Source organism: Corythoichthys intestinalis, chromosome 10 (assembly GCF_030265065.1).
Source record: "Corythoichthys intestinalis isolate RoL2023-P3 chromosome 10, ASM3026506v1, whole genome shotgun sequence".
Lineage (NCBI taxonomy): Eukaryota > Metazoa > Chordata > Actinopteri > Syngnathiformes > Syngnathidae > Corythoichthys > Corythoichthys intestinalis.
In genome coordinates this window covers 21,907,967-21,921,302 of record NC_080404.1, presented here as the reverse complement: position 1 = coordinate 21,921,302, position 13,336 = coordinate 21,907,967, and the positions used below count along the sequence as shown (strand labels likewise).

The window sequence follows — 13,336 nt, the reverse complement described above, 5'->3', positions numbered from 1 at the left end:
GTCAAACCAACCAACACCTAACATGAAAAAAAAAAATAAAACACTTGGAAAAAATGGACATGTATATACCGTTTCATTGCAAATCAGTATTATGGTGATCATACTAAATATTCTTTTTTTCTGTGCACATATGAGGTAAATATCGCTGCCATGAAGCCTCCATATACTGACAGTTCTTTGCCCCCTTCATTGCCGTCACGCGACCGCAGCTCAGCTTTTGCTTGCCTCGTAGCTACCCGTGTTTTAAATTACTGTAAATTTGATAGTATGTCGTAATAGGTAGTCACGAGTCTGTTGAGAAAAGTAGTACACTAAACCATGCTCGCTAGATTTGTGTGGTGTTTTTGTCTTTTTGAGCTGCATTTGATAGGCTCCACGTTAACAAATATGTGACAAAGTCCTTTCCTTTCATTTTTTGATTCGTTCACCGCATAGTCATTACTGGAAAGTCAAGTTAGCAGCAAGCTAGGTCAGGAACCGGAGGACCGAGTCACTGAACGGGAAGTGACAAAACTCAGTCTTGCCCCTCTGCCTGCACGCTGGCTGCTCATTGGCCACACGTGGAAGTGAGTGACATACGCCCTGATTCTGTTTCCGGTCCCTCCCCTGCCCGCGATGAGGCTGGCGTCTGATTGGTCGTGTGCGATGTCAGAAGACGCTGCCGCTTACTCAACGCCCTCCCACGCAGTGAACAAGCACCAACTTCATAGAACGAATCAGTGCAGATGGTGATTAGTTCGGTCTCGTTCACCCAAACAATTCGTTCAAAAAGAACGAATCGTTCGCGACCGATACAACACTACTCATCAGAGAATGCACGAGAGTTCAGAGTGCAGAGAGTTACAGAGCTGGACACAGCAATTGAGCTAACGACTCTATAAACATCGCAGACCGCTTCAGGGTTAACAGTTATCGAGATAATTTCATTCACCTAACCCTATAAAATGACCCTGATGCAATTTGTGTCCCAAATTGAGCTGTATTTCACTAAGGTTGGACAAATACTCATTCAACTTATTTTTTCGAGTATTATCAATTGCCGTCTATAATAAATTCTAGGGCATAGGCGGAGTTGGACTTTTGGACGGGGGGGGGGGGGGGGGGGGGCACAGCATGTTGATGACCCAGAAACGCAATGTCAGCAATAAAATTAAGTTACAAGAATATTTGTAATAAGTTGAAAATGAGCGGTTTTTTTTGTTTTCCCTCATTCTTGAGGGGAATTCAAAATCAGGCTGGTTAGGACAGCTATACTTTTAGCTAAGATCGTCATCCATTGAATATGGTACACCCGCCGGTGTCGTGCCTCCGTCAAAAATTGTATCCCCTGGGCGGAGCCACTGCTCTGCACTGATTTTCTTGATTTTTCATGTTTTGGTGATGTAGTTATCTACGGGGTTTTAAAAAATGGCCCATCCATTAAAAAAAAACCAAAACTTTTTTTTCTTATGTATAGCATACATACGTAAAAAAAGGCAATGTTTTACTGTTTTACTCGTAGGATGAACTATAACTGTTATTACTGTAATTTAAGTCCTGTAAGTGCGCTCCAGCGGCCAGGGGATACAATTTTTGACGGGGGTAACTACATTGGCAAGACACCATCTTTAGTGGGGCAAATTGAAACTCCGTTCACCATTTTGGCGGTGCTGTCTGGTGTTTCATGGTCCACATTTTCAATCCTTGGTTCTTGCTCATTAGTTGTTGTCGCTTTTGAAAGCTTAGGTTTGAATCTTTTTTTTTTATATCCATCTTGCCTCTTCGGTCCTCGAGTGGTTTTGGCTAAGAAAAGCAAATGACCCTCTAAGGTGCTAGTCACATGAGCTGTTTGAAAAATGATTTTGACCCGTTATGAAAATATCTTTATTTGTTCATTTTATTTATTTTTGTTTTTTGTTTTACTGCTTTAAAACTTTTATGGACAATATTTCACCAGAAAACTCAAAATTTTTAAAATCATATATAGGAAAAGTCAATTACATGCAATGACAGTTTTCGGCAACCAGGGGGCCTGCCCCCCCTTTAATCCCCGTTTCTGGGCACGGGTGCTTTACTGGTGATAAGGGTGTTATGGAATGTTACTATGTCCCCAATGTGTTTCATTCAAATTCAGCGTATGAAATAACTAAAATAATAAGAAAAAATGATTATGATTTTTTGACCTGGATAAACTATCTTTAATTATTACTATTATTTTTTTTTTAATTAAAATATTTTATTTATTTAAAAAAAAACACACCAAAAAAACTGTTTTCCGTTCATCCCTATTGTCACTGCCCATGCTGTTGAATTGTGTTAGTGTCCCTATAAGAAAATCCCCCATTTATCAATGACATGACTTTTCTGCGGTACCATCACACCAATGGCGGGAAATTCAACTGTGTTAAGCAATTTTATTTCTTATAAAATAAAATTAAAACTCAGATTTTGCAGTTTTATGAAATATGTCCAGCGTGGTTGATCATAACGTGTCTAGAGAGGCCTGTAATTGTCAACATGGGTAAACCTCAACCATGAGAGAAAGAATGTGAAAAAAACAAAAAAAAACAGAAAATCACATCGCTTGATTTTTAAAGAATTTATTTGCAAATCATGGTGGAAATCAAGTATTTGGGCAATTCCAAAAGTTCATCTCAATACTTTGTTATGTACTCTTTGTTGGAAATAACGGAGGCCAAACGTTTTCTGTAACACTTCACAAGCTTTTCACACACTGTTGCTGGTATTTTGGCCCATTCCTCCATGCAGATCTCCTCTAGAGTAGTGATGCTTTGGGGCTGTCGTTGGGCAGCACGGACTTTCAACTCCCTCCACAGATTTTCAAGGGGTTGAGATCTAGAGACTAGCTAGGCCACTCCAGGACCTTAAAGTGCTTCTTACGAAGCCACAACTTTGTTGCCCTGGCTGTGTGTTTGGGATCATTGTCATGCTGAAAGACCCAGCCACGTCTCATCTTCAATGCCTTTGCTGATTGATGAAAGGAGATTTTCACTCAAAATCTCTCGATACATGGCCCCAATTATTCTTTCCTTTACACAGATCAGTCATCCCGGTCCCTTTGCAGAAAAACAGCCCCAAAGCATGTTTCCACCCCCATGCTTCACAGTGGGTATGGTGTCCTTCAGATGCAATTCAGTATTCTTTCTCCTCCAAACACGAGAACCTGTGTTTCTACCAAAAAGTTCTATTCATCCAAATGCTCTCTAGCGAACCACAGACGGGCCTGGACGTGTACTTTCTTCAGCAGGGGGACAGATCTGGCAGTGCAGGATTTGAGTCCCTGGTGGCTCATTGTGTTACTGATAGTAGCCTTTGTTACTGTGGTCCCAGCTCTCTGTAGGTCATTCACTCGGACCCCCCATGTGGTTCTGGGATTTTTGCTCACAGTTCTTGTTATCATTTTGACGCCACGGGGTGAGATCTTGCATGGAGCCCCAGATCGAGGGAGATTATCAGTGGTCTTGTATGTCTTCCACTTTCTAATAATTGCTCCCACAGTTGATTTCTTTACGCCAAGCGTTTTATCTATTGCAGATTCAGTCTTCCCAGCCTGGCGCAGGTCTACAATTTTGTCTCTGGTGTCCTTCGACAGCTCTTTGGTCTTGTCCATAGTGGAGTTTGGTGTGTGACTGACTGAGCTTGTGGACAGGTGTCTTTTATACCGATAATGAGTTTAAACAGGTGCCGTTAATACAGGTAACGAGTGGAGCCTCGTTAGACCTCGTTAGAAGAAGTTAGACCTCTTTGACAGCCAGAAATCTTGGTTGTTTGTAGGTGACCAAATACTTATTTTCCACTCTAATTTGGAAATAAATTCTTTAAAAATCAAACAATGTGATTTTCTGTTTTTTTTCTCCACATTCTGTCTCTCATGTTTGAGGTTTACCCATGTTGACAATTACAGGCCTCTCTAATCTTTTCAAGTAGAACTTGCACAATTGGTGGTTGACTAAATACTTATTTGACCCACTGTATATAAAAAAAAAGCAATCGAACTGAATCATTTCCAAAGGTGTTTTTGTAAAATTATAGCGTCCTCATCAAGTATCCAAAGTCTCGTTAACTACTATTATGCTAGCAAAGCTGTAGGCTGAGGGCTAACTTTAGCACATAATGCACTCTGTTACGTCAAAATGGCCCCTTTAAAAAAACAAACAAACAAACAAACAAACAAACAAACTCACCAGTTACCTGTAGGTGCCAGTCACCACAATATATTAAATTGGGGGAGCTGTGTACAGCCAAGGCGTCATTAAAAAAAAAAAAAAAAGTAAACACTGCATATATGGAGTATTAATATATTTAATCATTTTCACTATGTTATCGTTTTAAGTTTCATGTACACTCAGTTTTCTCTGTTGGTTTACAGAAGAATTTAGGCACTGGGGAAATGAATATTTTCTGAGTGGTGCCTTTCTCTCATCTCTTTTATCAGCACTTATGACACCCTCCAACTCTTTGTGAGAGTGCATGAAGTGGTAGGGCGAAAGAGAGATAGAGAAAAATACCAAGAGTTTTAAGTGTGTTTTTCTTTTTCTTTTTTTTTTTTTGTCGGAGAGTGAATTTCGTCTTTCACCTTCAAGAAAGCGGTTCTGGGGAATGTCACGTTCCACACACTGACACGCACACACATGAGTTTATCCAAAAGTTGCCATATTTTTCAATGAGATTCTGATCTATCATTGGAAAATCTACTAAATATCTACATCGTAAATAGTCCATCCAGTTCCACCTTGTTATACGTAATATATGCGGAATTGATACAATATATACGCAATTGGATTGAACTGTATGAATGGAGCCTTTATCATTTTCACAGAATATTTACACGTGTAAAAAATATTATAGTCATATGGTCACGTATGTTGTTGTTGTTGTTGTTGTTGTTGTTTTTTTTTTTAAAGAAATCTTAGTACTACATTTTTTTTGTTGACAGTAGAACTGCACTCAACACCTTAGTGTAACAATCATTAAATAAAATAATAACACAAATGGGAATTAATGTAAATTGAATTTTATGTGACTGTTGACGCACAAGAGACAGTATAGTTCGCAACCATATTGTTGGAAAGTCTGTGTTACTGACTACACTACATAAACTGCAATTAGTCAAATAAAAAGGGAACACAAAGTACACATATAGCTATATGCACTCAAACAATTTTAGTAATTGCACGGGTTTACGAGTGAAGACATGACAGACATGTCAAAGGAAAATACCGGTGTAACTTGTTGGTTTCTGCATGGGCCAATATAAATTGTCTAATGGCTGCCATAACATTTACATGTTTTGTTCGAAGGTGCTTTCTATTTTACATTGGTTTCCAATGGTGCATCAGATAAAACGTTGATCGGACTTAAAGTCCATCTCGGGATAACGATGCCTTTAAAAACGTATTTCTTCATGACTGATGGATCTTCAGGGCTTGCACAGGAGGCCCCATCCAGAGGCGCACTCACTCAGAGAAAAGGTGGGAGATAACACCCCGCGAGGACAGAAAAACGGATAGGAGATAAACAGTTTCCAGCATGACGGCCTGAAAAGCCACTGGGCTCTCCGGAATCTTTTTGCTGCAGCTACTCGCAGGCCGACACGCTGCTGATCTTGGCGGTGTTCTCAGTCCACGGTTGCAGGTTCTGCAGGGCGAACAAAGAGCTGTTCTGTAAGCACAGCGGATCCGGCGTCACCGGCTGGTTGATGGACTTTTGGAAAGCCTCCTGCTGCAATTGCATGAGGATTCGATTCGCTTGTTGTCTCTCCGCCTCTCGCTCCTCCGCCGTCTGCCGCCTGCACAACCCGTCAGTATACATTCAGCAAGGACAGATTGTCATTTTAATTGTCACGTTAAACATGCTTTAGTCTTCCAATTTTCCAATTCCAGTTTTTTAATTAAAGCACGTAAAAATGATTATATTAGAAAATATTAATTTCCAAAACATTTGCATATTTTTGATTCAATTTTTTTTATTTTAATTTCTAATTGCAACTATTCATTTTGCATTTCGAACGATTTGATAGAATATTCAGGAATTGAATTAGCACTAAGGAGCTTGTGAATTTATCCTATGGGTTTCGTTGGTTCACGTGTGCAGTCTCCCCTTCATTTGATAGTTGAGTTGGTATGTTCCAATAAAAATATAGAATGAACAGAATATTGATGCTGTTCAAGAATACTGCTTTAAAATAAGCCAAATTAAACACAAAATCAAAATTGGTATTAATATATCCATCAATTTTTGTCTGATTTGAAAGAAATATGGTAAAATTAGGGTTATAATAACAATATAATCTTCAGGTTCAAAATACATTTGGGTCATGAAAATAAAAATAACCCATTTTGGGTGAAAATTGGGATTACGATCGCAAGGTTTAGTTTGACCCGAGGTAAAATAAATAAATAAATAAAAAAGTGGTGGTTACTCGGGTTAAAATTACCCAAGTAGTTGTCGGTTATTTTCTGATCAAATGAAACAACTGTTTTTAAATATAGCTTGTAATGCATCCGACATGCACTTGGGTCTAATTAACTCAAGTCGTAGCTATTTATTTTTCTTACTGAACTCAAAATGAGGTTATTTTTTTACCCAAATGATTTTTAATTGTTCATCCAGAACTTAATATTTTGCAATCACTGCTGAAAAAATTTCTTCATGTTGTACATTAAAAGTAATTTAGTTATAAATTGCGCAGATATTTTCTCTTGTTGACGTTTGATTTAATGACTTGTTAAATTGTCATAGCACAAAAAACCCTATTGAAAATAAATATGGGGTGTAAAAACCAAATCACGTTCTGGAGGTATAGAGCTCATGACCAATATTATAAATACAGGGCCTGAAATATAGGCCACCTAATTCAGCACACTGTCACATTAGTACACGCACACGCAAAATGAATGCGTCACCTCCATTTGGTGCGTCTATTTTGGAACCAGGTTTTGACTTGAGCGTCGGTCATTTTAAGAGCTTTAGCAAGGGTGGCCCGCTCGGCAGACGCCAGGTACTTTTGGCGGTGGAAGCGCTTCTCCAGCTCGCAGATCTGTAGTCGAGTGAACGACGTTCGCGGCTTCTTCTTCTTCGGCGGCGTTCGGTTCTGATACGGGTGTCCTACACGACGTGTTACAGTGAGGGGTGAGAGAGACACTGGAAGGATCCGGAACAAGAAAGACAAGACAGAGAAGTAAAGTGAAAGATAACACATGCAGTAATAATGATTACTTATATACTTCCATAATAATTTCATGTCAACTGTTTGTCTGGATGGGAAACCCTTTGGGCCCTTTTGATGATTTAGGGCCATGAACTTAATGACTTAATGATTACATTTTTGAGGCTGTCACATTTCATCTTTATCAATGTCATTTTAATCATAGCCTAAAATATTTGTCTCAAAAAGGGAGAGGGTGGATTGAAAGGACTGAATTAAATAACAAAGACATTATAAAACCATGGGGGAAATGCATTGAATTCCTTTTCAATAAAAAAACAAAAACAAATAGGAAAAAAACTTAATGTAAATGGAGTTAATTTGCCATTACTGCCACCCACCTCCAAGAAAAGTTTGCCTTTAAATGGCCAGAAAAAAAACACCAAAAACTACAATTCAGCATGACGTGCGCATCTTTCTTCTAATGAAACAATATTAATCGTCATTTTTTTGAAATCCAAGCAATCTTTGTAAACCAGGAAATTGTGCACTGATGTTGTTGGAACTCACACTGCGATAAGATTTTTGTTATTATTAATTCTTAACCCTTTATTGCCAAATGTAACGCATTTGATACACCTAAAATTTCATGATTTTGAGACCAATTCAGAATTTTGACATTTCTTTTTTGGGAAAAAAAAAAAAAAATGATGGATGCAAGTCAACACATGCATATGCAGGTTCCATGAAAAAAAAAAACAGGATTCAGCATGGGTTATAGATTTTAGAGCGCTTATTACACATATTCCTTTTGACTTTTCTTTTTACAAATTTGAAAAAAAAAAAAAAGGTTTCATTTGGACCTTATTTTTCAAATTTTGGGATTCTCTGATAATTGCTTCATGTTGCAGGTATTTTAGGCTTAATTAACAATGACGTCCCAAAACCCCTGATAGGCCAATATGTTCATCAACCACATTGGAAAATCCACATGAAATGTAATGCTTTTTTTGCACAATTTGTAATGCATGGTAATAATTATTGTTTTTATATGCATCTTTATTGGTCGTCAACTCAAATATGTCTAGTTCTATTCTATTCTATTCTATTCTATTCTATTCTATTCTATTCTATTCTATTCTATTCTATTCTATTCTATTCTATTCTATTCTATTGTGTCATACCTGTGAACCTGTCTTTAGTGTATCGTCTGTTACTCTCCATCCAGGGGAAGGTGAGAGCATTCAGGTTATTGATGCTTCCCGTCACGGGCGTCATACAAGAGTTCCCCCCGCTAACCGGTCGGTGTGCAGGTACGCGAATGACCCCAGCGGGGGCGGAATTATTCCCGCTCACATTGACTCCCACGTTCATTTGGTAAGTCCCGCCAAGCGAAGCGCCGTTGCAGTTATATCCGCCGTTCCCGCACGCGAAGCCGCTGTTGGCGTTACAGTTATAAAGCGGGTGCCCATAATCCGGCTCGTGCATCCTCGCACTCAGCATGCAACTCTGCTCCACGGTGCTGAGAATCTGGTCGATTCCGAAACTGATGGACTCCTGCGCGTGCGTGTGTTGCTGCAGATGTGCCCCCACTAGTCCGATGTGATCCATGGCCTCCGCGCATGGGCGCGGGCAACACGCGTCGTTTCGACCGAGCTCCAAAAGTCAGCCCGGTGCTCCCGCTCCGATCAATTGAGCGCGGGCGGACGCGTGTGTGTATGTGAGTGGGTGCAACATCCAAGCAGGCATGAGCGTCGGGGCGACCCCCCCCCCCCCCCCAATCCCACTCCCACCCCGTCCCGCTTCATCCTCTCCCCCTTTGGAGCTGCTTGAAGACATCAATCAAGATGGCAAAAGTGTGCGTGCCCCCCACCCCCGAAACCAATTTCTCTTCCAGCAAGACGAAACAACGGTGCCTCAGAAGTATATAAGCCATCCCAATTTACATGTTATGAAACACCAGCTGGGATACTTGACGTTCATGAAAACAAAATAAAAAGTTGGTCCATGAATTTATATGCCGCTTGTCCTCATTATTGGATTGCACACAAGCAGGTGAGCTGAAGCCTCTCCCAGCAGCAGACCTTGCAGGCCCCCTGGACAGGTCGCCAGCCAATTGCAGTGTACAGAGACAAACAACCATCGACAGACGGGACAATTTAGATTATTTTGGACTAACTTTACATCCTATTTTTAGGACTGCTGGGAAGAATATAAACTGCACTGTAAGACTTTCCTGTAAATTTACATTAAAAAATGAACAGTAACATATTGTAATTCAGTTGCACAGTATAGCTGGACTGGGACAACATTTCAGGCCGGAAGCCTTGCAGCCATCCAGGCCACACAGGCCCTCCTTTTTTTTTTAAAAATACATGCAGTACAGGCCAAAAGTTCACAACTTCACACACCTTCTCATTCGTGTGTTTTCTTTCGTTTCATGACTATATACATTGTAAATTCTCACAGAAGGTAATAAAACTATGAACGAACACATGTGGAATTATGCACTTATGCACAAATAACTAAAAACATGTAAAATATTTGTATCTTCAAAATAGCTACCCTTTGCTCTCTTGCACACTCTTGCCATTCTTTTGATGAGCTTCAAGAGAGAGTCACCTAAAATGGTTTTTGACTTCACACACTGAAAACAATCACTAATCCACCAGGTAAATTTTACTGCTTGCAATATTAAGTTCAGTTCACAAGCAGTACAATTTACTTAATAGAAGTAAGTGCAAATTGTTACCATGATTTTATCAAGTAAATCCACCAGTTATTTTTTTTAAGTGCAGAAGGACAGTAGGTTTGCATATAGCGACGGTTGGGAAATAACACTACCAACTTTTTAGGATGCTCAAATTGTCCCCACAAACTTTTAAGTAACCTTATTTTATAATGACTTCAGTTAAATAGGTCATTTAGATTGTCTTCCCATATGTTAAAAGGATAGAATTGACCCTAGCATTATTAAGTGAATTATTTTCATTATGTTTAGACTTACATTTACCCCTTTCGACTTGCTGAATGTGCTAGTCCATTTCCCCCCCTCAAACACACGTTTGATTGGCTGATGATATATACAACATGTCGACAATATGCCACCTCCTAAGCCCCCTTCGAATAGAAGGAATATTAGACTTTTCTTTTTTCTGGACAGCTGCACCAGCAGCCACTGCAAGTAATATAAAAATATGTCAATGTTGTGGAGGTGGGGAACATACCACAAATGTTGCTACTGAAAATTCGACCTACATCAGAGTTAGCATAACATTAAACTCTGAATTTTCTAACCTGAAAAACTTGGGTAGGAAGCTGCTTAGAGAGAAGTGTCCTCCTGTATGTGTTTTCTACTTTTAACATTAATTAAACTGTGAGAAATTTAATCAACCGATGTTTACCCCTTTCTTCCTAATTGTCATTTTTATTCTATTTATGTGGTCTTAAAGCAGCCCAAAGGAGTTTTCATTTTTTGTTGAGTTTGGTTGTGCTCGTGGACAAAAGCAGTAGTGTTTGACCTGAAGGAAGGCTCCATTTTTATTTATTTTTGTAATTCCCCGACTAAGAAGTTATGTTTAATTTCTTTATTTAGACCAGGGGTCGGGAACCTTTTCGGCCGAGAGAGCCATGAACACTACATATTTTTAAATGTAATTCTGTGAGAGCCATACAATATGTTTAAAACTTAAAATATAAGTAAGATGTGCATTTGATGTAATTTCAACACTTTTAAAGTACAATAAGTATACGAATTTTTTAAAATAACATTTATAAATAATAATAATTTAAATTAAATAATAAATGTTAAATAATTTTAAAATAGTTATTTTAATACTTTGTTATGTTCACAGATAGATTCACTCTATGTTCACTCTATGTTTAAAATGTTTCATCTTATTTAGTTGTTTGTGGAAAATACTGTATACACGCAAGTTTCAGCCTGAAAAGACTGTTGTACTTACGATTTTGGACCAGCAGGGGTCAGCGTTCGCTGCTTGGCGTGCGTGGGCAACAAGTGTTCGCATTTTAGAGCAAATAAGAAAAGACTCGTCTGTGCTGTAATGCGAGACGGATGTTGTTAAAAGTATTTTTTTCTCGTTTCAGGTGAGAAAAAGAGTATAATTTGACTGTGTATATTAGTGGATTTCTTTATTTTAAGATGATTGTGATGTGTACTGTGTGTTAATATAGTTCAGAAATATGTTAATCGTTATTTATGTTTATGTATGACTGCAGATGTGTTCGTAATGGCGAGCGGACGACAAGTGAATGCTAGTAGTGTCTCAAATGCAGAAGTTAAATGTTTTGTCATAAAAACGTAAATTTATTTATTATAATTGTATAATAATTCGCATTTTAGAGCGAGTAAGAAATGAGCCGTCTGTGTGCAGCAATGCGAGACGGACGTGGTTTTTTTCTTGTTTCAGCTGTACAAGAAAAATGAAAATAAAACAAAATTAAATGTGTAGCAACAGAATGAAGCATCTATTCTCTGTCTGCACAACGCTACAGATGCATAGCTATTATTTCAATCGAAGCCTCACGCATCTTCAGACTGTTGCGTTCTCCACTGCCACACCGGTCCTGAATGTCGCCTGCTTGCCAAAGGAAAAAGTGTGAGCGCCCGTTACTGGTTGCTCTTTTTTACGCTCCCCCTGTGGCCAGGTTTTCCCCGAGGTCGTAGCGCCCTTCCGATTGTATAACAGACTTTTTTTTTTTTTTTTTTTTTTAAATAATTGAAGATTTGTCTGCGAGCCAGATGCAGCAGTCAAAAGAGCCATATCTGGCTCGCGAGCCATAGGCTCCCAACCCCTGATTTAGACAATGTTGTCTTAAGAAAAATGTTTATTTTTTTGCCTTCTTGGATAGTTAAGAGGTTATTAACAAGTTTGTATTTATTGTGTATGTTCATAAAATTTAAGTTATGTGCAAATGTAGCAATTTGAATTTGCTAATTAAATGCAGACATTTATTTTGGAATTTTTCAAAAAGTTTCTTTCGTAGATCTTGAAAACGAGTCTGAATTGAACGGTGTGTCACTTGAACAAATACACATGAAAGTTAGTATAAGTCAGTACTGATTTATTTTGTATTGATCATTTAACCTATCAACTAATTAGGTTCATATTCGTGAGAAATGTAGCCCTGACCCCCGTTCACCCAATCCCTTTGGTCTTATTAATGTCTCGTCCCCAGCAAAAAGTGTACATGCAAGTTATGTTGTTATATCATCCCTACCAATGCTCAGACCAAACCTACGCCCTTCATTGATATGCTTTTTCAGGGTAAATTACTGGAATTTTATTGCTTTATCAATGAGGTCGGGACTTTCATTTGTGTTGCATTGAATAAGATGTGTCCAAACATTTGGCTTCTTCAGTAAGAGGTGATAGTTTACCTTACAAATCTGTTACTCTACTGATGTGAAGCTGAGCTGGACACATCTTTGATTTGCTTACTATTATTCCAATCTATTACTGAACTGATCTACCAGGAGCAAATAATGTGAATCCCCGCAAAATGAGTGATGCTTATGAGGTTGTTTTATGGAGCAGGTTCCATCAATAATTCATGTTCAGAGGGCTGGCATTGATATGAACAGAGATATGCTTTTTTATTTGATATTGCGGGAGAAGAGTTTTGCGAAAGCTGCAATATTTTTGTTTCATGGAATATTTCTAGAGCTGAAACAAACCATGAGTGTAACAATGCGCATACATTACTAAGTGTTGTATTAATATTAATGAATGCACGCAATGATGAATTGCGCCTTTACATTGAATAGATATTCATTTTAGCAAAAGTAATTTCTTTTAAATTGCACTTTCTATTAATAACAGTATTATTTGATGTTTGATAGGTGCCAATAACATTAAGAAATTAACATATCAACTCCAGAACAAATACATAAAATATAAGTGATCCATTGATCTCCTCTTTCTCAAACAACCACTGGGACTTAATTACTTAACATGGGGCATGAGATTATTAATATTTCATCTGTTTTAAATGGTTCTCATTGGTCAAATGACCGACATTAAATTTTAATGGAGGCATTGCTGCAATGCAGACCATGTTGATGATTAGGGAGAGTAATTGCAAAAGCAAAGAAATGCTATGCAGTTCTGGGTAGGTGTTGTTTTTTTGTGAATATTTTAGTTTTCATGTACACAATTTCAGCCAGGC

At 38.4% G+C, this 13,336-nt stretch overlaps 1 protein-coding gene across 1 annotated transcript; it reads right to left on the bottom strand.

Annotated features, from left to right (window-relative positions):
* Nucleotides 1-5,059: 5,059 nt before the first annotated feature.
* On the bottom strand, nucleotides 5,060-8,848 carry tlx1 (T cell leukemia homeobox 1). The gene is made up of 3 exons (XM_057848890.1): nucleotides 8,332-8,848; nucleotides 6,906-7,143; nucleotides 5,060-5,788 (listed from the first exon to the last, which is right to left on the bottom strand). Exons 1-3 carry the CDS (start codon nucleotides 8,756-8,758, stop codon nucleotides 5,578-5,580), a joined length of 876 nt encoding a protein of 291 aa, XP_057704873.1. The 5' UTR covers nucleotides 8,759-8,848; the 3' UTR covers nucleotides 5,060-5,577.
* Between the last annotated feature and the right edge of the window lie 4,488 nt (nucleotides 8,849-13,336).